Source organism: Gymnoscopelus braueri (assembly GCF_963280865.1).
Source record: "Gymnoscopelus braueri genome assembly, chromosome: 7".
In the NCBI taxonomy this organism is placed as follows: Eukaryota; Metazoa; Chordata; class Actinopteri; order Myctophiformes; family Myctophidae; genus Gymnoscopelus; species Gymnoscopelus braueri.
In genome coordinates this window covers 14,318,191-14,343,740 of record NC_137608.1, presented here as the reverse complement: position 1 = coordinate 14,343,740, position 25,550 = coordinate 14,318,191, and the positions used below count along the sequence as shown (strand labels likewise).

Here is a 25,550-nt window from a genome sequence, read left to right as displayed (position 1 = left end):
TCCATCCTGCTGGCCTCTCATCCTGGTCTATCTGTTCTCCATCATGGGCTTCCTGTGTCTGAACAACGACTGATACCCTGCCTCAGATAGCACCGGGTAACTCCTGTCCCTAAAGCCCAATTCATACTCCATCCCAAGTTGAACAGAACTTTGTTCGGACAGGGTAGGTTATAACTACAGATCGACGTCATTCGGGACTCCATGACGGATTGCCCACAGCATGTCGGAACCACATCCAGGTATTAAATCCATTCTGCTGACTTGGATTCAGTCGCTGGAGATGCAAGCTGCCACAGCTGCGATTCATTGATCAGATTAGTGACTGGGCGGGGTCTGGCGTTCAGAACACAGAACAGTGAATGGACATTTGTCTCTCAGGAGTTTTTGTTTTGTTTTGGACAGACCATCCGAAAAAGGTTCTGACATCGTATGGATTATTTTGAAGCATTTATTGGCATTAACCCCTAAACCTGTCTGTGTCACGCCTTTGACCTTTAACTCTTAAAGGTTGTATACTGTAAGTGATATTATTTTGTTAGTATAAATGTTAAATACAAATAGCCCTATTTCCCCCCTAGTAATCATTGCTAGACCAGTGTTTGTTAAGTAACGGGGGTCTCCTTGTCTCTCCAGCTCTTTAGTAAACAGAAAATACATTTTCAGGTCAGGATATTCATTTCCTCCAATCAGGAGAGAGAACTCGTACAGGATACAGATTAAATGAATGAAATTGGAAATAATGAAACAAAACAAAAGCTGACGAAATTGGAACTAGATCAAATTGAAGCTGATAAATGGGTTCTCTCTCCTGATTGGATGAAATTGGCAACCCATCTGAATTTATTTGTCTAATGTTTACTAAAAGATGGAGGGACAGGGAGACTTTATAGAGCTTTAAAAAAAGATAACTTACAGCAGCTTTAATGTGAACTTCCTTTATCAAACAAAGTATGAGAGTGAAATGGGGGAATAGCATATCCTCTCCCTTTGGTGTAGGCAATGGGGTTAAGCAGGGGGGGCTTTTATCCCCCGCCTTCTTTAACCTATATATGGACGACCTGTCAAAGCAGCTGGGAGGGACTAGGACTGGTTGCATGATAGGTAACACCCTGGTCAATCACTTTATGTATGCCGATGATTTGGCCATTGTATCCCCTAGTAGTGCTGGGTTTCAGGAGCTACTTAACATTTGCTCTGATTATGGTGTTCAGTTTGACGTGAAGTACAATGCCAAAAAGAGTGTGGTAATGATTTGCAGGACCAAGGAGGACCTGAAACTTAATTTTCCTGTTTTCTATTTGTCTTGGCAAACCCTTACTGTGTGCAACAGTTGTAAATATTTGGGGCATATCATAAATGATAAGATGGAAGATGATGCTGAGATGTTCAGACAGAGACGTATGTTGTATGCTCAAGCTAATATGCTGGTAAGAAAATTTCACTACTGCTCTGATGAGGTTAAAATTAATTTGTTTAGAGCATACTGCACTCCTTTGTATACTGCCCCTTTATGGGTGAAATATAAAAAGGAGAGCTTACGCAAACTTAAGGTGGCTTACAATGACGCTCTCAGGATTCTCCTGAGGAAGCCTAGGGGTGGCAGTGCTAGTCAGCTTTTTTGTGACTCGGGTCTAACCACCTTTCAGGCTCTCCTGAGAAACCTTATTTATAGTTTTAAGTGTAGACTTGACGGGTCTCTTAATGAGGTGATTATCAATATGATAAATCCAAGGCATAGCTCAGTAAGATACCGCTCCCAAATGTGGAAGCATTGGTACAAGTGCATTTTATAATGTTGTGTTTTACTGTGCTTTTTAGTTTTTAATGTTTTGTATGTCCCTTATTGGCCTCGGCTGTAATAAAGATTGATTGATTGATTGATTGATATCATGGAGATAACTAAGTCTATTTCAAGTCTATTATATGCTGTTTTTGTTGGTTACCTTCTTCGCCTGTTTCTACCTACTGGTGGTCTATATGTTACAGGGAAAATGGCATTCCAGGGAAATTGAAAGGGGTACGCTTGTTTTCATGCCCCTCATGCAATTCTGTAGAATCAACGCTAGAGGGCAATGCAAGCCAGACATGAGCCCCACACCACACACGCACGCATGCACAAACCAGCACGCACACACGCATGCGCACACGCGCGCGTGTACACACACATACACACACACACACACACACACACACACACACACACACTCCAGGGGGCGGGCCTGGCGGGCTATGTTAGTGCAGTGAGTGGCACTTGGGGCAAACGCAGTCCCCACACAACATCATTTACGATTCTGTGCCTATCGGTACATAACTCGGACGGCGCTTAAGTCGACTAGCAGACCATCGGCAGGTCGTCGCGGGCACTCGCGCCTGGAGGCGCTCGGGCGCGACTCCTCTGCCTCAAGGTCTGCTAAGTCGGAGCGCCTTCCGTCATGGTCCAAAACTATACTTTATCAGCGAAAAAAAAGTAGTCCGCGGTTGTTTGAAAAAGTAATGTCCCAAGCTGGAGTCAAACCCCGGCTCCCAGTGGTAGTGGGTGGGGAGTCCAATGATTATCGAAGTGCGCCACTGAGGCTTGTACTAGTGGTGCAAAGTAACAAAGTAGATTTACTCAAGTACAATTTTGAGGTATTCGTACTTTACTTGAGTATTTCTCTCATATTATCCATTTTATTTTCAGCGTTTCCCTAGCGTAGCTTCCTGGTTAGTATGTTGTTGTTGTGGTCGTCGTCCTCGCATCAAAGCCCCGCCTCGCAGCACCGCCCCGTGCCTATAAAACAAGCGCTCCCCTGTCAATTTCCCTGGAATGCCATTTTCCCTGTGACATATACACTATGCACACTTGATCAGCCCAGGAGTAGAAGGCCAGGTCGGATGTTGAATCATCCTTATACTGTCTTTTATATTATTGCCAGAGGCGGAGAGTATGTTTTCGCTTCGTCCCGCCGTGAGTTCACCTCCCTCCTAGCCAAGCTAACATTGGTCAAGCTCCACGTGACACGTGTCAATATGTTGACACCAATGCCTTTGATTGGCTAGAGGGACGCATGACGAAAAAAGCAATATATGTTTTTTGAAGTGAGGTAAGACAGGATCAATCAGTCTTGATTGGAACAGTACCTTCCAGTACAAATAAGGATAAGGATAAGGATAATTCCTTTTAACAGGTCGTTCATGAAAGTCCTTGCGGTCTTGTTTCCAATGAGAACCTGTGAGCAATTGGGGTTAAGAGTCTTGCTCAGGGACAAATTTCATATCATCGGCACATATGCTGGGATAGCCTGGAATCGAACCTGGGGCAACCAGGGCCTCTGGTTCCCTAGGCGGGCTCACTAACCACTCAGCTATGGCCGCCCGTCCGTGTATGTGTGTGTCCCTCTGAGAACACCTAACATTGGTCAAGCAAAGGCGCAGAAGGCCAAAGCTAAGAAAGCATACTCATCTACAACAGTAACACAGAAGAGGACTATAGAGTTGAATTGATCCCACAACAAGGCCGAAGTCTTAATACTGTAACAATTGGCCACCTTGATCAAATACATTATGTAGCACTAGAGAAAACTGACATAGATCAAACACACCAATCAACTGCTGAAACTGTTCAAGACAATGAAGATGAAGAAGACAGACAAGCATTTGAACAAACCAGTCAATTACGACGACTCCCATATGACACATTGCTTCAAGAAGAACATTTTTTAGATGCAGACACTACATATTCAGTTGCCCCTGCAGAACACCAAAAACCACGCGCATTCTACCAAGACGACCCGTTCTACCAAGACGACCCGATAGCACGGGTCTGCTGGCGGAGACTTGTGCTCCGAGGAGCACATTTTCTAGTTTCCTGTTGTTTTTCTTGAATTTTATTCATTAAGGTTATTTTATTTTATGTATGTCTCATGTCCTGTTTTGTGTTTGGTGCCGTATCTGCTCCTACTTCCAGCACTATGGTGGGAGTGCTTATTATGGTTCTGATCATAGATAATTTTGCCAGCATGTTGGGTTCTCCACTGAATTGTGTAAGGTGCAGCAATGTATACCCCCATGCTCCCACCCACAGTCTATTTTTTCTCACCATGTGTCGTGTCTTTTATGTATAGAAAAAGAAAAAACCCCAAGGTGTATTACAAGAATTGCTACATTCTGTGTCCCCACAATGTAAAGCTGTAAAAGTGTATCACCTTAATAAAAAACAAATATATATTTAAAAAAAATTAGTGTGGTTGCCCATTCGGGCAACCACACTAATAATGAAGTCAATAGTCCAATCATTCCAACCATTAGCACTGGCCAGCACAGAGTTTACAGCAGCATCAGGAAAGGTTATCTAATTTAATCATTTTTACATTTTTATAATATTACATTTCCATAGAGGGACATTTCCCCACCAACATAGAATGCTATTATTAATATATCTACAGTACATACAATATATACACACAGCATAAATATGATATGCCATATTTTTTGTCATAATATGGCACAAAGTCTTTCATCTGGGGATTTATTTATTTATTCATAAAGCATATTAAATTAACAGAATACTACACCAGTGGTTCTCAAAGTGGGGTCCCCAGCAAAGTTAGTTAATATACTGTAGCATCAAATCTATCAATCTACCTCACATCGCATCGCAATGTAGTTGGGTCATCTGTGGCACTTCCGTGACCGTGGAGAGCGAAGGTCCGTTTCTCAATGGATTTGTCATCTAGGAGGGTTATTAAACAAATTTAGCCGGGGTGTCTTTTTAAAAGGGGCGGGGAAAGAGAGAGACCAAAATCTAAAATGGCTGCCGTGAAAATGAACTTTTTAATGGTTTGACCTACAAAGATGCACAATACATGGTTTCAGAGCTTATTTTGGTCAAGGAATACATATTTGGTGTTTATATAATGATTTGACCTATTGTTGACCTTCAAATGCAAAATGGCTGCCAATTATGAGCTCCAAAGGGTTTTTTGTTTCCAAAATCGTCACAGAGCCTTCTTATTAGGCTCTAATGAAAGTTCTGCTCGTGATGAGTTGAATAATATACAGTATAAGTACACAGAAGTAATCTCTGAGGTCAATAAAGTCAATGTTTGTGTGTAAACAACAGTTACTGATTTGCAGTTTCCCATTAAATAGTGTAGGCTACTGAGAATATGGTGTCCAGTTCATCCCATCCCATTTTCATAATGAACCAAAAAAAATGAGCACTATAGCCTAACATAAAATAGTATTCTGTATGCAAAACTAGAAAGGTTAGTTTCTTGAGTTGAATTTAAAGGTCAACTCATTTGTCACCCTTATTTTGTAGTATTGCTCCCAGTGTTTCCTGTCTGCCTAGTTACTTTTACCTGCCTTGTCTAACCAGTCTTGTGATTTTGTCAGTGTTTCCACCTGTGTCCTCCTAGTCCCCCAGCCTATCCCAGTGTTGATTGTCAGTTGAGTTCACCTGTGTCCTGTTAATCCCTGTATATTTAATCCCTGTGTTTGCACTGTGGTCTTGTTGGTCTGTAGTCATGTGAGGTGAAGTTTTTAGTTGTTGTTCTTTGTGCTCAAGAATATTGGACATTAGAGTGTCTGCCATTCCAGATCCCTTGAATCGCTTGTAGATGGCATAGATGTAGGACATCAGCTGGTGGAAAGGTACGAGGATTAGGAGGATGTCCTTGAACATTTCTGGATTCTCCGCCTTGAGCTGAGTGAGCGTCTTGTAGGTGCAGGTCACCAACAAGAAAGGAGAATGGAATATTCTTCTGCCGCATGGCCTCCACATGTTTCACCATTATGTCATTCACCACTGACTTGCTTGGAGGTTCATTGTATGTTGTGTGGTAATAAGGCTTGCTCTTGTTGGGTGGTGGATCACAGCAGGACTGGGCACCACTGTATCCTGGAACTCGCTGCTCCTCAGGTGGTGGTCTTGTGCCATACACGAGACAGTGCATGTATTACAGAGCGAGCACACTGCGGAGCTGACCCATCCACTGGTGGATCTACCCTGGGACAAGCAGGTGACTCACTCTGGCTACCAGGGGGGCATCTGTACTGGCAAACCTTTGTCAGTTCTGCACACTTCTGCTTTAGCTGTGCAGAGATTTCCTTCTTCTTGGTGAGCGTTTCAGCAGTCTCTTCGCCTGGTTTCTTTTCATAGCTCTCTGGCTGCATGTACATGACATTTGTTCGATGGACTCCTGTAGAGTCACCTGTCATAGTGTCAATCTTGAAGTTGTCATTGTCGATGATCACGATAGCTGGCTTGCTGTCTGCGATCGCGTGTGGGCAGGTTGCTGATGCCTCCACATCCATCAGAGCCCAATGGTCATAGAGGAGCAGTGTAACGGCATAGCTGATGCAGACACCGCTCTTGTGCAGAGTGTATACCAGATCTTTACTCCTTGTCATGCCATGGACATTTACTCCCAGGTTAATAACAGAGCTCCGCAGCGTGCTCGCTCTGTAATACATGCACTGTCTCGTGTAGACAATCATGGCACTAGACCACCACCTGAAGAGCAGCGAGTTCCAGGATACAGTGGTTCCCAGTCCTGCTGTCATCCACCACCCAACAAGAGCAAGCCTAATTACCACACAACATACAATGAACCTTCAAGCAAGTCAGTGGTGAATGACATCATGGTGAAACATGTGGAGGCCATGCGGCAGAAGAATATTCCATTCTCCTTTCTTGTTGGTGACCTGCCCACCTACAAGACGCTCACTCAGCTCAAGGCGGAGAATCCAGAAATGTTCAAGGACATCCTCCCAATCCTCGTACCTTTCCACCAGCTGATGTCCTACATCTATGCCATCTACAAGCTTTCGAGGGCTCTGGAATGGCAGACACTCTGGTTACAGCAGGGGTAGTAGTGCAGGGGTTGGTAGACCAAGCACTACGAGGAAAGCACTACAGTGCGGTGCATCCTGCTCTGGAGAGAGGTTCTCATCCAAAATCACTTGTCCAAGATTCTTGAGCACAAAGAACAACGACTAAAAACCTCACATGACAAAGGTCTACAGACCAACAAGAACACAATGCAAACACAGGGTTTAAATAGACAGGGATTAACAGGACACAGGCAAACTCAACAGACAATCAACACTGGGATAGGCTGGGGGACTAGGAGGACACAGGTGGAAACACTGACAAAATTACAAGACTTAAGGCAGGTAAAAGTAAGTAGGCAGACAGGAAACACTGGGAGCAATACTACAAAATAAGGGTGGCAAATGAGTTGACCTTTAAATTCACCTCAAGCAACTAACCTTTCTAGCTTTGCATACAGAATACTATTTTATGTTAGGCTATAGTGCTCATTTATTTTTGGTTCATTATGAAAATGTGATGGGATGAACTGGACACCATATTCTCAGTAGCCTACACTATTTAATGGGAAACTGCAAATCAGTAACTGTTGTTTACACACAAACATTGACTTTATTGACCTCAGAGATTACTTCTGTGTACTTATACTGTATATTATTCAACTCATCATGAGCAGAATTTTCATTAGAGCCTAATAAGAAGGCTCTGTGACGATTTTGGGGAAAAAAACCTTTGCAGCTCAAAATTGGCAGCCATTTGAAGGTCAACAATAGGTCAAATCATTATATAAACACCAAATATGTATTCCTTGACCAAAATATGCTCTGAAACCATGTATTGTGCATCTTTGTAGGTCAAATCATTAAAAAGTTCATTTCACGGCAGCCATTTTGGATTTTGGTCTCTCACACATTTTCCCCGCCCCTTTAAAAAAGACACCCCGGCTAAATTTGTTTAATAACCCTCCTAGATGACAAATCCATTGAGAAACGGACCTTCGCTCTCCACGGTCACGGAAGTGCCACAGATGACCCAACTAATGTGTAACTTGTGTGTTGTGAGCTTTTTTTTAATCTAGGGGGAAAAAGTGACAAATTGACGTGGTTTTGAAACAACACAAACAACACATAAAACAAAGTTTGAGAACCACTGTATCACAAACAATACAGAATACTATTATTATATCAGTGGGGAGACATTTTTCACTAATTGAGCAAATGTCACACTAGGCCTGACATCAATGAAACTATCCCATGAATGATTATGTTGTCAGTGCCGTTAATAAAGCCTTGCAGTGATTTTTTGTTATTTTTTGTTAACAAATATCTTTATTAGGTTCACGGTATTGACATGAAGTCAGTCAGACATTTTTTCATTGCTGAAAAACCACCAGGCCACCAGGGGGCACCCTATTCTCTGTGCACATCATCAACCTGAGGAAGGTAGGGGTGGCTGGCTGAACATAATGATTGTGTTAATCAGTATTAATCATAAATTAACGTATAATCACTCACTGGTATATTGGTCTGATTGGGCTATAATGTTGAAATATAACGGCAAGATCATTGTTTTTTCCCTTTGCCTTTGCCACAATCCCGCTACACACACACACACACACACACACACACACACACACACACAATTGTCATTCTGTATGATATTGTTGAATCATTTGAGTGGTTCTCAAAGTGGGGTCCCCAGCAAAGTTAGTTAATATACTGTAGCATCAAATCTATCAATCTACCTCACATCGCATCGCAATGTGTAACTTGTGTGTTGTGAGCTTTTTTTTAATCTAGGGGGAAAAAGTGACAAATTGACGTGGTTTTGAAACAACACAAACAACACATAAAAAAAGTTTGAGAACCACTGTATCACAAACAATACAGAATACTATTATTATATCAGTGGGGAGACATTTTTCACTAATTGAGCAAATGTCACACTAGGCCTGACATCAATGAAACTATCCCATGAATGATTATGTTGTCAGTGCCGTTAATAAAGCCTTGCAGTGATTTTTTGTTAACAAATATCTTTATTAGGTTCACGGTATTGACATGAAGTCAGTCAGACATTTTTTCATTTTCCCCATCCCCCCATATTGTTATTGCTGTCACATTTTCCTTTTAAGGATAAGGATAATTCCTTTTAACAGGTCGTTCATGAAAGTCCTTGCGGTCTTGTTTCCAATGAGAACCTGTGAGCAATTGGGGTTAAGAGTCTTGCTCAGGGACAAATTTCATATCATCGGCACATATGCTGGGATAGCCTGGAATCGAACCTGGGGCAACCAGGGCCTCTGGTTCCCTAGGCGGGCTCACTAACCACTCAGCTATGGCCGCCCCATACCCCCATTTTCAAAAGATAAAGACAAAAAATCTGTAACAAATGCAGTGGAATAAAGAAATGTACCTGACAAACACCGATACTTTTGTACTTTTACTCAAGTACATTTGGAATAGGACTTCTACTTGTAGCAGAGTATATTGCCGTATTGATACTACCTTAACTTAAGTGAAAAATGTACTTTTTCTATGGGGCCAGACGGACAGGTTTGTATTTTTCCTCCGAGGTGGAAAGACTGGTGACGCGAGGTTAGGTTTGTATCGGCGTTGTATGGACGTCGTGGCGACGTCGTTTCAATGTATTTTTGCCGCCGTTGTATGGACGTATTTTACGTCCATACAGAGGGGACGTCGTGGCGACGTCGTTTCAATGTATTTTTGCCGCCGTTGGTTGTATGGACGTATTTTACGTCCATACAGAGGGGACGTCGTGGCGACGTCGTTTCAGCGTCTGGCTGCGACGTAGTTTCAATGTCTTTTTTGCAACGCAGCAGCTGAGGTCTGCTTGGATGTCGTATGGACGTCGTATGGACGTTGTATGGACGTCTGGGTTGGTGGTTGACTTGGACGTCATATATGGACGTTTGGGGTCAGCTGTGTTTGTTGATGGTTACAGAGGGTCTAACTTTAGGTTACAGAAGCTATCACTTTGATCATCAACTTCATGTTCAAATGTGTGTTTACCTGTAGTCTACAAGTAAACACATGATCTAGAGGCTGTAGATCATATGTCACACTAAACAAAAATGGTGCTAAATAGTGCTACCGACCCTCACACCTAGTGGCACCACCTATCTAACCAATATGTCTGAGTCTGTGCTCAGGAATGTGTCAAAAACAAAATAAATCTCCATGAATTCAAGGCTTCATGGAGTGTGTCATTTATTGAAAATAAGTAATTTTTGGGTGAACTAATGTCTTGTTGAGGGACACTTTGACACATTGCTGAGGCCTGGGATCAAACCTGGGATTAAACCTGGGATTTATGGCTTGCCAGGCCAAGCCTGCCAAAGTTTGCACTTTTTTCCCCTTTAAATGTCCATTGCCATTGACAATGCATTGGGCGCTTAAAGTTAAATATTTCAAAAACTACAAATCATTTCAAAGTAAAACATCTCAAGGATGCATGTTCACAGTAAGATGGAATTTTTGAACTATGAATGGAGTTTCTAGGTGAAAGTGTTTTTTTGAGGTCCCAAACTCTTCCATCGGCCTCCATTATAAATCTCTGAACTTTTAAAGGAGTACAATTCTAAAACTATGAAACATTTCAAAGATTCCTTTTCAGGCAAACATGTCCACATTAAGATGAACATTTTAAAGTTTGAATGGGGGTTCTAGGTGTAAGTATGTAGGACTAGTAGCCTGCCAAAGTTTTTACTTTTCCCCCTGTAAATGTCCATTGCCGTTGACAATGCATTGGGCGCTTAAATATGGCTCTTTTATTGTTACTTTTAACTTTTTAATGGATCCTATGTATGTAAAGCCTGATAAAAATGTCAAACTCCCAAAATCCACCAGAATACTGGAAATTACATCTACTCTGTTAAAAAAATCCTGCGGCACTGAGATTCAAACCCAATCCTATAACCTTTGGATTGAGAAACCTCAGCTTCACTCTCACACCACCAGACCTTTCAAATCGAACACTTGTTTGTAGTCATATTTGAAGTTGAAGGTCAAACAATAAAAAATCCACAGCCAACACCTCCTCCCCTGACAGAATGATTGAATCTACAGATAGACCCACTGATGTGAGATTTAGGTTATTGTTTATAATCATCTGTTGGAACATTTTTACCCAGATCTACCCTTTCATTGACAGCAAACAAAGATGTTTAGTAATGTTTCTTTTTAAAGTTTCTCCCACTTTTAAGTTCTGATGGACTGTTAAACATATATTTTACCACCATGAGTGATATACTGTACATACAAACATAATGAGACAAAATGATGAAAAGGAGAAGGGGAGGGGGAATTATTTAACACATTCACTTTTTATCTTTCAATTATTTTTATTTTTTTCAGTAAGAGTGGAGCTTGAATTTATAACCTCAAGAACATCAAACTTTTGTCCTACTGATCATTACATCTGTGTTGAAGGGATTCACACTTCCACAAGTTGTATTCAGAAAGATTTGAACTCACATTAACTGACATGTTTGAAACACACAATAACAAAGGACCTCAATGAAAAATAAGCTCTCTCGCGTTATTGTGTTTTATCCTTAGATATGTACAAATACGTGTTCTTGTATAGACATTTTTGTCGATAAAAACATAAATCAAACAATCAATTCCTTTAAGGCGATAACAAGTGATTAAAAGCTGTACAAATATATTGAGTTTAACTACATATAACATCAAACGGGTGTTAAAAACTGAATGGTGACCTGTAACACCAAATAGTAGAAAAAAATCTAAACTATGTCCTGTGTCTATTCCATGACACAGGACCAAATCTGACTAGGCCACAGTGAGACCAGAGTCCACCTCCCCTGAGGAGCAGATGTGGGACAAGAAGTATTTCTGTTCGCATGGGAGGTCTGTGTCCCCAGCCTCCTTTAGATGCTCCTCCAGCTTGGGGACGACCTTGTCTTGCAGGAAATCAATGATGTCTACAGGAAGCAGGATGAAGAGAAGAGAAAATTCGGTTGTTCAGTTAACCCATTAGGACCGGGAACACATCTGTGTCATTGGCTATTCAAAAATAGCAGTGAAAATGAGTGCAAATCTTTGAACACATACATTTTTTACTCAAATCTTTTCTTCTGGGGGTCCCTGGAACAAAACATTTTGAGGTGGGGGGTCCGCGGACAAATACATAGTATTTTGGGTGGTCCTTGACATGAAAAAGCTTGAGAACCACTGATGTATATAGCAACATGCGTTTTTTCCAAAAAGAAAACGGTTAGGATTTAGAAGACATTTGTAGAATCCCCCAGAAGCAAAGATTTGAGTTAAAATTGTTTGCTTTAAAAAACATATACATTGAAGGATTTGCACAAATCTTTTTGCACAAAAAAAAAAGAAGCAGATCTACAAGCTCGTAGCGCTTGTAGATCTGCTATTTTTTAATAGCCCAAAATATAAAATAATGGTTATAGCTGTAAAAGTTCCCGGATTGGATGGGTTAAGACTTGGAAGTGTAATATATGTGCAAAAGCCACACGCTGTAAGTTGAACCAGCAAAAAAGGTAAAGACGTGTGAGTGTATAAAGTGTATACTGACCAGGATAAGACAACTCATTCCACCTGGGGACAGACGCAACTTTGAGTCGATGGAAACTCTTCTGGACGTATCGTTCACTCACCTCACTGGAAAACAATCACCGCATATTAATACTTCACAATACTACACCACAAAATACTGCCTAGTACTATACACTACATATTTAAGCTACGTAGTACTACTCTTTGCCTCCCCTACATAATGTTTTGTTGCTGTCGGGCAGAAATCTCAATATTCTAACTTTTTGTGCTTCTTCGTAAATTAATGCCCTACTTGATCATACTACAACGTCACACGAAAGCATCAAAAGTAGCAGATCTGCAAGCTCGAAATGCGGCGTGAAGCGATGTAGTTTGAGCTTGTGGATCTGCTACTTTTGCTGTTTTTGAATTTGAATCCTGAAAAGTAACGGTTTTGGACATAATGAGGACAGCGACGATTTTCTCTGCCTGCCACGATGCCTCTAGTTGGATGTGACAATAAACACCCTTGAAATGTGTCTTCACTGGCCTTTCTAAACATGGTGCTTTACGTTTCCTCTCTGTTTGAAAAATAGAAATGTTTTTATTTTTAAGTTACCCGATAGTGATGGCCACCTCATCCCACTCGATGAGAGCTGGATCCTCCACGTCCATGTTGTAAAGCCTGGAAGAGAAATCAGATGTTAGTGCAGCATTGTTAGGGCTCCTCTGGTGCGTTGTCCTCATGAAACATTAAACAATAGAAAGTGATGGGGTCGCACTCAGAATGACACGGTCAATTCTTCTTTTAATTCCCCATTATGCCATTAGTCACAGACGTTTCGGCCATCCAGCCTTCGTTCAGTGACACTGACACACATATAATAAATAAATACAATTGGCATCCACCCGGGGGGTTCACCCGGGTTGAATGGGAAAAGATGGGGAAAAAATGTGACTAAATAAGCGATTTAAACCCGTTTTACTTTCCGACTATTTTGCAGTCTCGGACTACCTTTTTGGATACGATGTTTTGCGAAAAAGGTAATCTTCATTGACTTTTGCCGGACGCAACCTCTGCCGGGACTCTACGAAGCGGGACCTCATCTCGGAGCTATCGTGGAGAGTGAGGTTCCAAACAGGGCTACAGTAGGTGCAGTATAAGATTGGTGAGTGTGAGGTTGGAGCAGTCTGGTGCAATTCGAGGTTGGTGGTATACTATTCAGATGGCCATACGTACGTGTTAATGAGCTTGACTTTGGCCCGGATGGCTTTCACTCCTCCACTGAACGCCGGACAATTGTCGGATGCCATCTTTGATTTTAACAGGTTAAACCTGAAGAGACAAACAGATGGGATAATGTGAGACAGACGGAAATACTGACAGAAAGACAGGCAGCATGGTGTGAGACACAGACTGGAGGTCTGGAGGTGCTCTCATTTGAAACGTTTCCCACCTCCGTGCAAGGAGGTGAGGATTAGATATGAGTCCAGAGGAATTGAGCATGTTGGAGTGATGGCAACATATAAAAACTAAAATTTCTGCCTACTCGCCTTCTCCGTCCTGCAGATGTCATGTTGCATATTGGACGCTGTATTCCTCTATAATATGCTTATGAATTAAGCTGCTTGAAATGCATTCTCCCACACTAGGGTTTAACACCGGGAATCCCGGGATGCGGGAATCCCGGGAATTCCGAGGTTATTTACCGTCCCGGGAACTGACTTCGGTTCCCGGGATCCCGTTTTTTTTCTTTTCTTGTTAGAAATGAATACTAATTAGTAGAAAGGCCTATATACAGCGCGGAGGAATTACTATTATAATTAGCCAAGTTACTTGCCGCGTTGCCGACCAGGGCAGGGTCCCATCGTCCCGTTGTGAACCAATATGGGACGCACTGAATGTAACAGTAATGAACAAAATATAACACAAGTGGCCGTGATGCAACCCTGCCTGCCCTGCGCACGCTGATTTCACCGTTTCCTCTGCTGTCAAACAGTAGACACCAGTTGACTAGTTGAGATTCAACATCAAGTGAAACGCTGCATAAACAGTGGGTAGGTTTGATTTCGAGCCTATATTCCAGCTTAAAATGCGCGCAAGCCAAGCAATGCTTTTGATAGAGAGAGAGGAGAGACTGGAGAGAGAGAGAGAGCAAGAGAGAGCGCGTGCGAGAGAGAGAGAGAGAGAGAGAGAGAATTAGACCGATGTGGTCGGTGGTCCGATTTTTTAATCATCATTAATGTAGCCTACCCTTCCTACACTTGCATTTTAGAACGTTCAAACTACCATTTTACTAGAACTACCCAGTAGAACAAGTGAACTGCACAACAGCTGTCTGTCTCATTGATTGTCAGTGGCAGCGCATGCATGTGCACATCAAAATCACACTACAAAACCCGACATTTGATCAACAACAAAATATAGATTAATACATTTGACAACATACAGCCAACATCCCAAAATGGAGTCTTAATATCCAGCAAGTAGCCTAATATAAATTAATAACTGCAAACAAATTACAAGTTTAGGCTATCAAATCAATATCCTACAAAAGTAGAGATAAGCTGTGACCTCACCGGCGCTCTGATGGACAATAAATAAATAATCCTTTTGCAAATTCTCTTGTCAATAACGATACAAATGGAACGTTTATTTCAGCAGCTATAGAGTTTGACATTGTTTGAGTGCGTGTTGGGTGCACAGCGCAGCTCCTCGTTTAAGTTAATTGTCTTCACCCGCTACTGCGCAACAGGGCAGATCTCCGCCAGGGCACTATATTATATTTATATATTATATTTATATGATTTAAAAAATCAACTTAAGTCATTATTAGTGCAAGTTCATAGGTGGACACAATAGGGACATTTGGGCACCTCAATATAAAATTGGCTATTTAAGTATCTACATATAAATGCATTTGAGTGGGTACTTTTTTTTTTTTTTACCCTTTAACGGGAATTCCCGGGAAGCCCGGGAAAAGGTCTGAAAATTCCCGGGAATTAAAATTAACTATTTCCCGGAAAATGTTAAACCCTATCCCACACCCATGCACAACAAACAGCATGATTGTGTAAATAAAAGACCAAACCATTATTTAATTCATTGTTTTCGGCAATTGTTCCCCCGAGAATAAATATGGCAGGGCTCACGCGGTTACATAACTCATTTAAAATAAATGTTAACTGACCATTTCTCCCTGCACTGAGTCCAGCAGCGCGTCTGGACCTTCTCGCTGATGCTCTTCCAGGGCAGGTTTTTACACAGCTGCTCACTGGTCAGCCAGGGACCAGAAGCAGAACCCGTCTGCTCTGGACCCACCAGAGTCTCCAGGTGAGCCAGCAAGGCCTGCTTCAGCCTCCCTTCCTCATCGCTCTCCCAGACACCATGGTTAATGGCTGGAAGATGGGCCGATGGAGAGATACAGACAAATAGAAAGAGACACAGACAGCCGTACAGATTAATAACAGATAGATCTTTTTTGTTTGTTTTTATTACAGCCATGCAGATTCATGGATCATTATCTATTACATAGGTGTGTGCGTGTGTGTGTGTGTGTGTGTGTGTGTGTGTGTGTGAGTGTGTGTATACAGTAAGTGTGTATGTGTGCGTTTATTGATTACAGGTGCATATGTGTGTAAAATGTGGCAAGGTAAGCTCATTTGTATGTTTGTCTTTGTATATGAGACATAACATCACATCACCCGAACTGGATCTGCGGATCTGGATTTTCAAATAGTAAAATCAACAGGATGTTGACATTTTTATTAAAAGAATAAACAGTACTGGGTTTGGTGATCTTCTATATTGTCTGAATCACCTTTGTTTGTGTTCGTTTACGTGCTAAAAGAGTGAGCTGTTTCACCGTACATGCAAGTCAATGAGGAGGAGCATATTTTGAATGATCTAATCAATGGAGCAATTACTTTTGATTTCTTGTCCACTTTGGAGTTACATCATGGCAAGTTAACTACACAACCCAAACCTCTACCAAAGTGGTCTTGCCCTTTAACAGGTCAGCTGCTGAGCCACGTTATGAAGGATGAATCTGAACTGCCCATTTTTGTGCAGTAGCTAGCTACCCTTTGATAGTTTGTTATTCTGAAGAAAATATGTTCAAACGCAACATTAATTAATGTATTTGTGCAAGATGAACCTAAAATGTGTATATTACTAGTTTATGTTCAAATAGTTCAATCCAAAATATGATGTCAGTGTTAGGCTGCATTTACGCACCTGCTTGTCATTCATGCATAAAAAATGTATGACCAATATTTTAATCAGATGTCCGAGAAATAGTAGAAATAGTCCGGACATTGGGACCGCCAGTTTAAAATCCTAGCGCGACCTCTGGTCCACGTATACATACATTATATACGTTTATTACACGGCTTGGTTGAATGCTTGATTCTTCAATGACTGAATTCAGAGGTGTGTTATTTCTGAATAATGACCGATGAGCTCAATAACAGCCTGCTGTCTAATCAAAGGCTCAGAGCACCTGCTGCGCTGCTTGATTTTATGCTGTATCCAACACGGCAGCCTTGTAAACCAACACACAATGTCAATTACAACTAAACATTTCTCTCAGGAATGTTTTTGAAAACATTTGAAGCGAGAAATAGACAATGCAGTAACTGAAAATGTATGATCAACACTTCCTTGTTTTCCGAGGCGATGGAATACTTTCATTACCATAAGCAAGGAAATACCTCCGTTTTGTTGTTACTTTTGGGTCAATTTATCAATTAAGTAGCCGTGTACTAAGCGGGATAATTGACGGCGTGCCGGTCGTTGTTTAGAAATAAACCCCCTTCAGGATCATTAAACACCTCGGCTTCGCATATACTGATAAAAGGTGTATACGCATCTGTGATAGGTGATCATAGACTCCAGTTGTATAAAGTATGTGTGTGTATATGTGTGTTGTGTCATTACCGATGTGAGCGAATCGTTTCTGCAAAGACTCAACACTCCGGTCCATACTCTTGGCTATCTCTCGCCAGTCGTTACCGTGGCGAGTTTGTAGCCTCTGCAGCATGAGAATTTCCTCATCGTCAAACCTTTCATGGCAATGGAAACAGAGTGATAGAAAATAATATATACTTCCATTAGTGCCATAGCTAGGAGGAGAGCTGAGAGAGAACCAGACAGTGTTGGAGAGACAGACAATAGGTCAGCTGAGAGAGAGACAGTGTAGGAGAAAAAGACAATAGGACAGCTGAGAGAGAGACCGTGTAGGAGACAGCAGGGGTTTATATTGGGAGATGATTTACATACTTAGAATGTAAGAACATAATGTACTGTATATATATATTTATAATTAAGATGGTTTATATACAGGTTTATAATGACTAAGATGGTGTATATTGTTGCTGTTGGGCAGAAACCTTGTATCTCCATATTTCAACTTTAGTCATGCAAAAGCAGTGAAAACAGCCCATCTAAAAGCTACAACACATCGCAACACAACATGTTGTGAGCTTGTAGATCGTCTTTTTTCCCTGTTTAATTATTATCAGTATTATTTTCGGAAGTTAAAGTGGTCAAGTGTGTCTGTAACCAACGACAAGTATTAACACGAGCTTGTGACTAAATAATAACTACATTGGATCCATTGGAACAACACAGGTCCTTTTTCTTCTTCTTCCATTATCTGAAAAGTAACGCTTCTGGACATTCAAGGTTTCCACCCAGACAGCGACGACACATCTTTTTATACAGTGACTTAAAATCAAAACGAGTCACTGAGCTACAGTTACAATGGTTCTGTCAGATGGAGTGTTGTCAGGAGATGACCTCTGACCTGCCCAAGTGGTTGAGTTCATCGGTCATCTTCTTGGCGAGGATGTAAACCTGAAAACATGACCTGTAAAGACCCTCCCCTAGAGGAGAGAGAGAGAGAGAGAGAGACAAACAACATGGAATAAAGCAAAACAAAATCTTTTTTATTGATGATGTTTAGGTATTATTATCATTCTAAACCTATGTTGCTGCTGTTCCACGTACAGAACAATAGGCTTTTAACCTTTTGCTTTAGGACATTTCTGAGACCATTCATGTTTATGGAAGATTCTAAACATATATTCTATTGCTAGTTTGATCGCTTCAAATACTCTCTAATCTTAAAATAACTAATGACCTAATCATAAAATAAAATCTGTAAATAGACGATCTATAAACTCACAACACGTTGCAGCGTGACGTGTTGTGAGCTTGTAGATCTGCTATTTTCGGTGCGCAACATGCTTTCATAGAAGACATGCTGGCTTCTATGGAATCCAAATGACTGAAATCAGTCATGGCGACTGAGAACTTTAATCCATGCGAACTACATGGAGACAGAAGAGTACAAAAACACTGTCAATCAAGATTTATTTCGAACCACTTTGAGCCTGGGGTCCCTATTCTTGGCATGTCATTATAGGTAAAAAAAAATCCACAATTTTTGAAAATAGCAGATCTGAAAGGCAAACAAGAAAAACAAATGACGTTCGACATTGGCTCGAAACGTCACTTGTTTTCGGATGCCTTATTCATGAAAAGTCACTTAAAATGCAAACCAGAAAGACCGCACACTGTAGCTCCCTTGATCTCTGTTCGTTTAGGGATCAGCACATGCATTCAAATGGTTTTTGGATGTTTTTGATCCTGTTTGAAAATAGCAGATCTAAAAGCTCATAGCTCGGAGCTTGTAGATACGCTATTTTCACATCTGTCATATGACAAGGTACAGTTATAGGGCTTCAGTGGTTTCATCTTGCACACATTTTCCAAGTGGTAAGGATGGGTATGAAGACCTGTGTAAGCATCTTAGATCTTACCCATCTTCTCCATGAACCTGTGCTCGGTTCTGAGCTTCTTGATCTCTTTAGACCGCTCCTTGCAACGATGAGGGAAGAATAGGTCCTGAGCTGAGGTGATGCCAGTCAGCACAAGGAAGTCTTTCACATTTGTCCTAATCTGGCTCTTCTCCTCAGCCGTGCACCTCCCCCTACGCAACGAGATCCCTGGAGGTGGTGGGTGTGGTGGGGATGGATTGGGGTAGAAAAAAGAAGAGCCATTTACAGATTTGGTTGTTTATCATTCCAGAATGACAATTTAGCTCAATGTGGGAGGAGTCAAACCCTCTGTTTTAAGTTCACCGCAGCTTGTTTCAAGTTACCCCCTGGTCAATGGATTTACAGTAACACAGTAACAGAACGTTTGTAGCATAGACACTAGACAGCAACTGGGTTTCCCTTCAAATCACAAATAGTGACCAAATTTTCTGAAAGTTGGCGAATTTGGTGTCAGTAGTTTAGTTAATCTTTCTGTGGTCTGTAAATCAGTAGTTTGTCTGTCAGTAGTCTCTGTCTTTGCTTTAGTTTGTTAATAATTGTTGTCTGTCAGTAGCTTGTCAGTAATCTGTGTCTGTCAGCAGTTTAGTTTGTACTTGTCAGTAATCTACCAGTAGTCTGTGTCAGTAGTTTGTATCTGTCAGTTTTCTGTGTCAGTACCTTGTTTCTTGAACTCTCTGAAGCGGTGCAGGTCATATCTACGGAGTCTCTCGATCACCATGCGAGATCTGACACGAGGAAAATATTCCAAGATTTCCTTCACATCCGGCTCCTCTAATCTAGAGAGTAGAGACAAAGAAGTATTATAACTATATAAACATAATATTAATATTAATATCTGATTGATTGATTGATTGATTGAATATTTTATTAGGCAAAAAATGTAAAACAGCACAGTTACATTTAAAATACTTTGTCTAACAGGTCTGTTCATAAAAGTCCTTGCGGACTTGTTTCCAATGAGGGCCTTGGTATTCAATTCATATACATATATAGTGGCACCACAGTTCGAATATCATTAAAAAAAAAACAGCAAAAAATATATCACTATGTACAACAAAAAAATAAAAAAGAGGGGGAAAATGATATGTACAAGAACAGGGGGGGGGTCTGCTGTCTAACGGGGAAATGGTACTACCTCCTCCTTTGGCCACCTGAAAGGTGCTTTTTTAAGGCTCTTTTAAATGAGCCCAGCGAACTGCATGTTTTGAGGGATGGAGTTAGACTATTCCAATCCTGGGTGGCAGTGCTGTAGAAGGATATATTCTGTTTATTGGCCAACATGTTCACATACTGTACAGGGCATTTGTCTGACACAGGAATATATTATTATTAGTAAACAAATCAAAAAGCACAAAATATAAGCGTAAGATATAAGAATAAAAAAAATATTTAAGTGTAAGTATAAAACTAAAAATATGAAACTAAGGAACATTGGGTCAGACAAAAGTGTGAGCAGTGGGAACAGTATTATAAGTGTATATCATCTCTGTTGGGTGGAAACCTCATATAGACCAAAACAGTTACTTTTCAGGATTCAAATTAAAAAATAACAAAAGTAGCACCGCACCACGCTTTGATCCCCGGCTCCCCCTGGGTTAGTGTCAAAGAGTCCTTGAGCAAGAACACACTGAACCCCTAACTGCTCCCGATAAGCAGGTTGGTACCTTGCCTAGTTTCCTCCGCCGTTGGCATTGGTGTGTGTGTGTAACTGGGTGAATGTAATGCACATTGTAAAGCGCTTTGGATAAAGGCACTAAACCTGTATAAAAGGCACCATTTATCATTTTAACATTGCATAGGCCAGTTAGAAATATAACAACACAATTGCACACTGAATGTAGTGCAGGTAATGTTTGAATTAGATTAGGGTGGCCACAGCTGAATGGGTACAGAAGCCACCTGGGAAGATGAAGGCCCCCCCAGGTTCGATTCCCGGCCCCGGCAATTTGTCAAGGCGTCCGTGAGCAAGACACATAAGGTCAATAGATGCTCCTTCCAACGTTTCGGACGGGCTTCAACTCTGACCTTGCCCTACCGCTGACCTTTGAAAGGTTCATTGTGTCAGGTGCGTGGTTAAAAATATGAATTAACAAATATTAATGAATAGGAATAGGAATTATGAAACAAATCTTCTCTTCTGGGGGTCCCTGGCACAAAATATTTTCAGATGGGGGTCCGCGACTTGAAAAAGTTTGAGAACCGCTGGTCTACTCACAGGTCTTCTAGCCGACACAGGTCTATCTTGAACGGTGCTCTTTTTTTCACCTCCTCTCCTCCCTCCCTCTTTCCATCTGATGTCGCCCTCTTCTTTCTCTTCTTTTTCTTCGCCTCTGAAATGGAGATAGACTGCTAGGATCAGAACAACGAGGAGACAGACTGTGTCACAGCATAAGATTCATTTCATTTGAATTAAAGCTTGATTCATTCATATTTAAAACAAAGCTTTTAAAATTACAGTGTAAGAATCGTCTTTGTTTATGTGCTAAAAGAGTGACTTTGAGTGAGACCTGTTTCACTGTGCAATATAAGATAATGGAGAGAATATTTTTGGATTATCAATTTGTAATGAACGGAGCAACTACTGAAGATATCTCTTCTATAATCACAATCAGAGATACATCATGGCATGGCAACTACACAACCCAAACTTCTACCAAAGTGATCTACAAGCTCATAGCGCGGATGAGATTGTAGAGATCTGCCTTCTTTTTTTTTTAAAGCAATTTTTTACAATTTTTAACTCAAATCTTTGCTTCTGGGGGTCCCTGGAACAATATATTTGAGATGGGGGTCCAAATACATATAATTTTGGGGGTCCTTCGCTCGACGAAGCCGGATGCACCACGGTGGATTCAAACCCCCAGACTCAGCGGTGGTGGAGCAACTACTTCACCACTGCGCCACCAGAGCGCCCATAATTCACATCATTATAATAACAGAGGATCACAACAGACTCATTCATTCTGTGGTGCCCTGCTCAATGACACAAGGACAGGACATCACCTTGTGTTGTTCCAGTCTTCTTTTTCTCTCCATCTCCATTAAGCTCCACCACTCCTCCTCCCTTCTCCTCCAGTTTGACACCTTTTTTCTTGTTCTTCTTCTTTTTCTCCCCACCTTCGTTCACCACATTCTCCTCTACCCGCTCAATTGTTTCCTCCACTACTTTTTTCTTTTTCCTCTTCTTTTTCTCCCCGCCTTCGTTCACCGCGTTCTCCTCTATCGTTTGATGTACTACTTTTTTCTTTTTCCTCTTCTTTTTCTCCCGGCCTTCGTTCACTGCGATAGCCTCTATCGTTTGATGTACTACTTTTTTCTGTTTCTTCTTCTTTTTCTCCCCGCCTTCGTTCACTGCGTTCTCCTCTACCGGTTGATCTACTACTTTTTTCTTTTTCTTCTTCTTCTTCTCTTCCCCTCCATTCACCACATCCTCCTCTACCCCCTCTATCCTTTCCTCTCCTAGTTTCTTCTTTTTCTTCTTCTTCTCTCCGCCTTCTTTCACCACAATCTCCTCTACCACCTCTATCACTTCCTCCTCTAGGTTATTATTTTTCTCCTTTTTCTTCTTCTTCTTTCCGCCTTCTTTCACCATGATCTCCTCTACCACCTCTATCACTTCTTCCAGGTTATTCTTTTTCTCCTTCCTCACCTTCTTCTTTCCGCCTTCTTTCACCACGATCACCTCCACTATCATTTCCTCTTCCAGGTTCTTCTTCTTCTTTTTCCTCTTCTTCTCCTCCCCTTCTTTCACGACATCCTCCTCTACCCCCTCTCTTCTCATTTCCTCTCCTCCTTTCTTCCTCTTCTTCTCTCTCTCCATCACTTCAGATCCCTCGTCTTCCATCCTTCTTTTCCTCTTCGTCTTCTCTTTGCTTACGTCCATCTGCACGGGCTGGGAGACATCCTGTCCGTCCTCTCTCTTCTTCTTTTTCTTCTTCTTTTTCTTCTTCTCCTCCTGCTCCTCTTTGTCCTCCTCAGGCGTGTCTAGGTCAATGGGTGAAGGAGGTCCAGCCTCGTCCAAACTACTCTTCATGCTCCTCGGAGAAGGAGTTTTGATGTCAACAGAAGGCGACATCGAACCACTCTGACTATTACACAGCAGAGGAGATGCGTTGAGGAAGAGGCGCGTTTAGGAAGAGGTGCGTTGAGGAAGAGGTGCGTTTAGGAGGTGAGGTGCTCTGAGGAGGCGAGGGAGGTGCGCTGAGGAAGCTGCTGTCTTGGTTCTTACAGTGCTATGTCACCGTGTTTGTTCCGTTGTTGTCTGCCACGTCATACGCACACCTGGAAAACAGACAACTTACTGTTACTATGGAAACCACCTGTACACTCTTCCAGTACCAACACACCTTTTAACAAAGACCATTGAGAGAAGAAGGTAAGATATCGTTGCTGTTGGGCAGAAACCTCTTATCTCCATATCTTAACGTTTTCGTAAATTAATTAACGCCCCTACTTGGTCTACAGCGTCAGACAAAAGCATCAAAAAGTAGCAGATCTACAAGCTTGAAACGGGGCGCAAAAGCAGTGTTTTTGAAAAGTAACTTGTTTGGACATACGAGGTTTCCACCCGGCTGAGACGATAGTAGTAACACATTAGCCACTTTCAACCTGAAGTTCCTATTTTGGGCCTGTCATAGCAGGAGAAATAGCCAATCTACAAGCTCACAATGTGAGCTTGTGGATCGGTTATTTCAGAGAATTTGTAAAAAAAAAAAAAAAAGCACAGTGCTTAAGTGGTTAAACTGGCAATTTGTGTCAGAGAAGAGACAACAAAAAAGCCAAACATCCAATCAGCTAGTATCAATACAACATAAATGAACAGTGTAGCAACTGAAAATGTAATAACGGTTCCTAATGTAATAACTAGTTAATAATGTAATGTAGGAATATAGGATAGGATTTAGGTTATTATATTATGAGCCGTTATTGCATTATGAGTTGTTGCTACAGCGGATACATCAACCGTCCATTAGGTTGAATGTAAAAAACAGACTAATTTACTTATTTATTACTTCTGGATGGATCTGTTCAGTCAGAATAAAAATAATGCTCTCGTTAGACTCAATAATAATCCAAATCTATCTTGTAGATCTGCTTTTCTTTTGTGGAAAACTTGTGAAATGGGACATTCTGCATAGTGAGTACTTTTACTTTTGGTACTTTAAGTACATTTCTTATGCCAATACTTTTGTACTTTTACTCCCCTATACTCTCCCCGGACTTTTACTTGTAATGGAGTATTTCTACATCACAGTATTGATACTTTTACTTATAAGTACAACATTTGAGTACTTTTTCCACCACTGACACACACACACACACACACACACACACACACACAGGCGTTATCTACATTCCTCATTCCATGTACTTCTTGTACCCATTTCTTTCATAGATTGATTGATTGAATACTTTATTAGAAGTTTGAAGAAAAAAGCACATGACAGTTCAATACAAGGTCAGCTAATAGGATTTAAAACCTAGGCTAGGCTTTGACTTTTACAGGGGCCAGTTTAGAATTGCAGCCACCTGTAGGTATATTCTTTTAGGGCGGTTTTGAAGGAGATGCTAGTCGTTACATGTATGCTAGTTACTTGTTCGCATGTTATATGTGATATTTATATATTGATAGATGTGCACAGAAGTTAAGGATGTATTACATGTTGTTTTAGACAGTTAAGTTACTTAGAAGCAATTTATGTCGTTTGTTGACAAGGGTTCATGTAATTTACTCTAATGTTGCCCTTTGTAAGTCACTCTGGATAAAAGTTATTCCGCTAAATAACTACATTATAACACAATAGTAAATGATACTTTGTAGAAAAAGGACAGAGACACTCACGTAAACAACGAGGCAGCGTGGAAGTGTTTGTTTACTTCCTGTATTCTACAGCGCATGCGTTAACTTACAAACTGGTTAGCTTAACCCTGCTGTTGCCACCTGCTGGTCGGAGGGTGTAATTACTACATGTTAAGGTTATGTGTTGCGCTCCTAAAGCAGACTACCAGTGGTGGAAAAAGTACTCCAAGGTTTTACACAAGTAAAGTATCAATACTGTGATGTAGAAATACTCTGTTACAAGTAAATCTGTAATTCAAAATGTACTACAAAAGTAGCCTATTGGTATCATTATGGTATGGTATGACAGACAGTCCCATTTCACAAGTTTTCAAAATGTAAAATATTTGCAAGTCTTTTGAAAACAGATGTGACGCATTTGGAGCATGTAGATCTTCTATTTTCAAATGGCCCAAATCTACAAAGTAACTAGTAACTAAAGTTTTCAAATAATTGTAGTGGAGAAAAAGTACAATATTTGCCTCTGAAATGTAGTGGCGTAGAAGTAAAAGTA

At 41.1% G+C, this 25,550-nt stretch overlaps 1 protein-coding gene across 4 annotated transcripts in view; it reads right to left on the bottom strand.

Annotated features, from left to right (window-relative positions):
- The window catches only part of LOC308088592 (uncharacterized protein), a 234,271-nt gene extending 209,199 nt beyond the window's left edge, over positions 1–25,072 (bottom strand). Inside the window, exons 1-13 of one of the 4 annotated variants that reach the window (XM_080433119.1) lie at positions 25,040–25,072; positions 22,478–23,478; positions 22,201–22,414; positions 21,413–21,527; positions 19,855–19,973; positions 19,180–19,365; positions 18,162–18,240; positions 17,294–17,418; positions 15,546–15,753; positions 13,595–13,690; positions 12,974–13,039; positions 12,395–12,480; positions 11,155–11,780 (exon numbers count right to left, since the gene is read on the bottom strand). In XM_080433119.1, the coding sequence (XP_080289245.1) occupies positions 11,629–11,780; positions 12,395–12,480; positions 12,974–13,039; positions 13,595–13,690; positions 15,546–15,753; positions 17,294–17,418; positions 18,162–18,240; positions 19,180–19,365; positions 19,855–19,973; positions 21,413–21,527; positions 22,201–22,414; positions 22,478–23,272 (2,241 nt within the window). In that variant the 5' untranslated portion in view covers positions 23,273–23,478; positions 25,040–25,072 and the 3' untranslated portion in view covers positions 11,155–11,628. Of the gene's footprint in view, positions 1–11,154; positions 11,781–12,394; positions 12,481–12,973; positions 13,040–13,594; positions 13,691–15,545; positions 15,754–17,293; positions 17,419–18,161; positions 18,241–19,179; positions 19,366–19,854; positions 19,974–21,412; positions 21,528–22,200; positions 23,479–25,039 lie in introns of those variants that run through there. The other 3 variants (XM_080433120.1, XM_080433117.1, XM_080433118.1) reach the window with 3 other exon arrangements.
- Between the last annotated feature and the right edge of the window lie 478 nt (positions 25,073–25,550).